This window comes from Coregonus clupeaformis, chromosome 12 (genome assembly GCF_020615455.1).
Source record: "Coregonus clupeaformis isolate EN_2021a chromosome 12, ASM2061545v1, whole genome shotgun sequence".
Lineage (NCBI taxonomy): Eukaryota > Metazoa > Chordata > Actinopteri > Salmoniformes > Salmonidae > Coregonus > Coregonus clupeaformis.
The window spans coordinates 13,421,866-13,428,161 of record NC_059203.1 but is presented as its reverse complement, the minus strand read 5'-3'; the positions used below and the strand labels follow the sequence as shown (position 1 = coordinate 13,428,161).

Genomic DNA, 6,296 nt, shown 5'->3' with positions numbered 1-6,296 from the left:
AAAAAAAAGCAGTACATATTGTGCTCTTCTGTTCGCTCGTGCGATGATGTCATAGTGGAAAAAAAACAGTGTTCATTTTCTGCAGTAACTTCTTTGTTGTTCTAATATCGCAGATGTGGCTGTTTCACCATTATGGATTCCAGCTTTACGTTGTTATGTTCTAAGTCCTAAGGTCTTAATGACCTAAGGGTCGATATGTCATAACCATATTGCCTGTTAGACCCTTGGGTCTTCATGAACCTAAGGTCTTAATAACCTGAGGGTTGAATCATTGCCACAACAAAGCCAATTGTTATTTCCCTGGTGAACATTTACAGGACATTGATATCTAGCTCCTGTCTCAAAGTCAGTGGATGTTTTTTTCTGTGTGTTCTTACAGTGTCGTATTCCCTTCTCCATAGCCTGTTCTCAACCTGTTTTCTGCTCTGTTCCATCAGGCTCAGCTGGCAATGACGTCTCCCTCTGGACCTGGGGTGTGTCTGGGGCTATGGTGAGGCCATGTGCCCCAGCGGGAGGACTGGATGTCATGGTGGTGCACGTGGGAGAGGGATGGAGATTACTAGGAGAGAGGGTTCACAGGGGAAAGGGATGGGGACAGGGGAGCGGAGAGAGAGTGGGCTGGAGCCGAGCCTGGGGAAAAGGCTGGGACCAAGCCTGGGTAGAGACCTGGGGGGAAGTCTGGGTCGAGGCCTGCAGAGAGGGTTTGGATGCTGGTTGTTCACCCTGCCTTTCCTGCTCCTCCTCCTCCCCCCCCCGGTGTTCCCCCAATGCCCTGACAGCTGCCACTGTGTGTGGGAGAGCAGCATGGTGCTGTGTACGGACGCTGGGCTCCGTGAGTTCCCCCAGGGTCTTCCTCCGGACACCGTCACCCTCCACCTGGAGAGAAACTACATCCGCTCACTCCCCGAGGGCGCCTTCAGGCAAGGAAGATAACAGTTGTGTTTTAATGCGGTTTTTTTATTCACCCTGCTCCATTATTGTATTTTATGAATTAATTCATTAATTCATTACAATTCAAATCTGGCTCCCAGTTCGTCTTTAGTTCCGGGTAATTATGATGTTTCTGACACTTCCTCATGTTATATACCTTTCCTTCAGGGAGCTGACCCAGCTGAGGGAGCTGTACCTCTCCCACAACCACATCAAGACCCTCTCCTCCGGGGCCCTGCGACACCTGAGTTCCGAGCTCCGTCTCCTGGACCTCTCCCACAACTTGTTACACCAGGCCAGCCGGGAAGAGTTTGGTTCCACGCTGGCCAAGACGCGCCTCTACCACAACCCGTGGCACTGCGACTGTACCCTGCAGGAGCTGATGGAGACGTTATATCTAGAGCCGGAGACGGTCAATGGGATCGTGTGTGAGAGCTCGGTGAGGGGCTCCGGGGAGGGGAGTCGCTGGGAGGATCCAGATGGGGCAGGGGAGCACTCCGGTCAACCCCTGGTTAAGCTGCTTAACTCTGGGGTGAACTTCTGTAGTCTCCAGAGGAAGACCACGGATGTGGCCATGCTGGTGACCATGTTCGTGTGGTTCTTCATGGTCATTGTTTATGTGGTTTACTATGTGAGACAGAACCAGGCTGAGACCAGAAGACATCTGGAGTATCTGAAGAGTTTGCCCAGTCCGAGGAAAACACCCACGGAGACAGACACGATAAGCACTGGTTTCTGAACTATTTATTTATTGCCTTCATTTAACCAGGTAAGTTATTGAGGACAAATAATTTTTTTCTAAAACAACCAGACCAACAGAAGGCCCAAGAGAAGGCCCAAGAGAAGGCCCAAGAGAAGGCCCAAGAGAAGGCTCAAGAGAAGGCCCAAGAGAAGGCCCAAGAGACTGCATTCAGTTGCAATAATTTAGGGGCTTCTGTCTGTGGAGAAATCAAAACATTGCATGTCTCTGTATTGGATTGGAGATGGTTGTACTTACAATTACTAATTGAAAATTGACTCTCTATAACAACTCAAACATTTTGTTTTTTTAACTACTGTGTCACTGAACAAAAAAATATAAACGCAACATACAACAATTTGAAAGATTTTACTGAGTTACAGTTCATATAAGGAAATCAGTAAATGATTTAGGCCCTAATCTATGGATTTCACATGACTGTTTGTGACAGATACTGTAATTTTTTTTTTTTTAAAGGTAGGGGCGTGGATCAGAAAACCAGTTAGTATCTTGTGTGACCACCATTTTCCTCATGCAGCATGACACATCTCCTTAGTATAGAGTTGATCAGGCTGTTGATTGTGGCCTGTGGAATGTTGTCCCACTCCTCTGCAATGGCTGTGCGAAGTTGCTGGATATTGGCGGGAACTGGAACATGCTGTCGTGCATGTTGATCCAGAGCATCCAAAACATGCTCAATGCCTGGTGAGTATGCAGGCTATGGAAGAACTGGGACATTTTCAGCTTCCAGGAATTGTGTACAGATCCTTGCGACATGGGGCCGTGCATTATCATTCTGAAACATGAGGTGATGGCGGCAGATGAATGGCACGACAATGGGCCTCAGGATCTCGTCACGGTATCTCTGTGCATTCAAATTGCCATCGTTAAAATGCAATCGTGTTCGTTGTCCATAGCTTATGCCTACCCATACCATAACCCCACCGCCCCCATCGGGCACTCTGTCAGCAAACAGCTGGCCCACACGACGCCATACACGCTGTCTGCCATATGCCCGGTACAGTTGAAACCGGGATTCATCCGTGAAGAGCACACTTCCCCAGCGTGCCAGTGGCCATCGAAGGTGAGCATTTGCCCACTGAAGTCGGTTACGACACCGAACTACAGTCAGGTCATGACCCTGGTGAGGACGACGAGCACACAGATGAGCTTCCCTGAGACGGTTTCTGACAGTTTATGCAAACATTCTTCGGTTGGCCGGGTGGCTGGTCTCAGACGATCTCGCAGGTGAAGATGCTTTTTGTGTGTATGTAAACAAGCTTTTGTGCGTATGGAACACTTCGGGATATTTTATTTCAGCCCATGAAACATGGGACCAACACTTTACATGTTGCGTTTATATTTTTGTTCAGTATACTTTCCAATATTTTAAATATATTTTTATTTTATTTTTTACAAATTACAAAAAAACGTTTTGCATGTAACAGTGTCCATATGGAGAGATATACACGAAGAAGAAAGAAAGAGAAACACAGTGAAACGATGAGAGAAAGTCAATACTGATTGGCTCCTTTCATCGTCAATACTGGTGGCTTTCATCTTCCATTATACTCTTAACAGGGAAAACTTACCTTCAGGATCATTAGGCCTAGCTACTCTACTCCAGGCTTTGATGGTCAGTGAAGGTCGTTTTAACCCTCAAGCTACAAGGTCACTGAGTCCGAACCAGCTAGTCATCTATATCCTCAATCCCCACAACATTGATTACTTGCTGCTTTTCTAAATTTACCCTGGCTCTATGAAGTGGGTGGCGAATCAGTTTTTAGTCATCAAGTACGTAGCAAGCAATAATTTCTAAATTGGGCGAGTGGGACGGAGTAGAGTCTGACGGCAGGGTATCAGCTGTCTCGGAAGCAGAGAAATTAAATTAAGTCCCGATTTAGAATGGTTTAATAATTAACATGATCTTTGTTAAAAATTATCAGACGAATGAAACGAACATGTTTTTTTCAGAACGGCTCATTTCTGTGGATCCTAATTTATCTTCTGAGTGCCTTTTTAAAGCCTGGTTTTCTGTCTGTCTGTCTGTCTGTGGGGTTTAAGGGGTAGTTCGGGTTTTGACAATGGGGCCCTTTATCTACTACCTCAAAGTCAGATGAACTCGTGGATACCATTTTTTATCTCTGCGTGAAGTTGATTAACTAGTGCTAGTATAATTGCTAACTAGCGTTAGCGCAATGACTGGAAGCCTATGGGTATCTGCTAGCATGCTAGCATTGGCTCACGAAACTACCTCTAACTTCCTTCATACTGGATGAAGAGACATAAAAATGGTATCCACAAGTTCATCTGACTCTGGGGAAGTCAAGGGCCTCATTGCCAAATCCCGAACTCTCCCTTTAAAGTAATGGTCCTCTATTTTCCTCCTGGACTTTCTAATTGTGACTGAAGTAAGTTTTAGACAGTTGTCTTTGTTAACCTCCTGAACTAAATGATTGTGCACAGCGAGAGCAGGCCAATGTGACATGTGATGTAATGAGGCAAGTTTTTAGCCACTCAAAGTTAGACATTCCTGTACCGTATTGTTGTTATAGCGATCATAATAAGATGTTATGTGTCTCATGAACAAACTAGAGTACATGTTCACTAGCCCATCTGTAATGAGTTTTCTGTGAATATCAAAACGTGATAGATATTTCTGTATTCAATTTGTCTCAGACACTGAGTAGCAACATGTTTGTTGCGAAACCCTACATTACTTTGTATTGCATGTGTATCGTTGTGGTGTTCAGAGTTCCATTCTAGTGCAGTTTGTGGTGTTCAGAGTTCCATTCTAGTGCAGTTTGTGGTGTTCAGAGTTCCATTCTAGTGCAGTTTGTGGTGTTCAGAGTTCCATTCTAGTGCAGGTTGTGGTGATATTGTGCATGTCAAAAACAAACTGTGAAAATAAACTAAGAACCTATTGATATTAATATTGTGATAATTGAAGAAATGACAAACCCTTTCCCTTTAAATGATAGCAGTACTCGTTTAATTGACACCACTGGTCCTTTAAACGATAGCACTGTCCCTTTAAAGTTTGCCAGGGATGGGCAAACTTTTGGCTCAAATGCCATATTGGGAGGGCCACAGGTTTTTTTTTAACCAATTTGTTTGTCAAAATAAATTTGTGGCCCAGAAAAATTGAAGTTATTTGAAAATATAAAGGTCCATTATAATTTCTACAGAGTTTTAGACATTCAAGTGTGGCCTGGAGTATTTTTAAAAAACCCGAAATAATCATTTACTCAAACATCCGCGGGCCGTAGTTTTCCCACCCCTGCTTTTAATAAAAAATTATTATTGTCGATCAACAATGACAAGCCACCGGGGTCTGACAACTTGGATGGAAAATTACAGAGGATAATAGCGGCCGATATTGCCACTCCTATTTGCCATATCTTCAATTTAAGCCTGCTAGAAAGTGTGTGCCCTCAGGCCTGGAGGGAAGCAAAAGTTATTCCCCTACCTAAGAATACCAATAACGACCAATCAGCCTGTTACCAACCTTTAGCAAACTTTTGGAAAAAATGGTGTTTGACCAGATAAAAAGCTATTTCACAGTAAACAAATTGACAACAGATTTTCAGCACGCTTATAGGGATGGACATTCAACAAGCACTTACACAAATGACTGATGATTGGCTGAGAGAAATTGATGATAAAAATATTGTGGGGGCTGTTTTGTTAGACTTCAGTGCGGCTTTTGACATTATCGATCATAGTCTGTTGCTGGAAAAACGTATGTGTTATGGCTTTACACCCCCTGCTATATCGTGGATAAAGAGTTATCTGTCTAACAGAACACAGAGGGTTATTTAATGGAAGCCTATCCAACAAAATCCAGGTAGAATCAGGAATTCCCTAGGGCAGCTGTCTAGGCCCCTTACTTTTTTCAATCTTTACTGACAACATGCCACTGGCTTTGAGTAAAGCCAGTATGTCTATGTATGCGGATGACTCAACACTATACACGTCAGCTACCACAGCGACTGAAACGACAGCAACACTTAACAAAGAGCTGCAGTTAGTTTCAGAATGGGTGGCAAGGAATAAGTTACTCCTAAATATTTAAAAAACAAAAAGCATTGTATTTGGGACAAATCATTTACTAAACCCTAAACCTCAACTAAATCTTGTAATAAATAATGTGGAAATTGAGCAAGTTGAGGAGACTAAATTGTTTGGAGTGACCCTGGATTGTAAACTGTCATGGTCAAAACAGTAGCTAAGATGGGGAGAAGTCTGTCCATAATAAAGGGCTGCTCTGCATTCCTAACAGCACTATCAACAAGGCAGGTCCTACAGGCCCTAGTTTTGTCGCACCTAGACTACTGATCAGTTGTGTGGTCAGGTGCCACAAATAGGGACTTAGGAAAATTGCAATTGCTCAGAACAGGGCAGCACGGCTGGCCCTTGGATGTACACAGAGAGCTAACATTAATAATATGCATGACAATCTCTTCTGGCTCAAAGTGGAGGAGAGATTGACTTCATCACTACTTGTATTTGTGAGAGGTATTGACATGTTGAATGAACCGAGCTGTCTGTTTGAACTACTGGCACACAGCTCGGACACCCATGCATACCCCACAAGACATGCCACCAGAGGTCTCTTCACAGTCCC

At 44.0% G+C, this 6,296-nt stretch overlaps 1 protein-coding gene across 1 annotated transcript; it reads left to right on the top strand.

Moving 5' to 3' along the window:
• Positions 1-449: 449 nt before the first annotated feature.
• Positions 450-1,781, top strand: LOC121578602 (leucine-rich repeat-containing protein 3-like). The gene is made up of 2 exons (XM_041892968.1): positions 450-920; positions 1,099-1,781. The coding sequence occupies exons 1-2, from the start codon at positions 499-501 to the stop codon at positions 1,667-1,669; spliced, it is 993 nt and encodes a 330-aa protein (XP_041748902.1). The 5' UTR covers positions 450-498; the 3' UTR covers positions 1,670-1,781.
• The last annotated feature ends 4,515 nt before the right edge of the window (positions 1,782-6,296 follow it).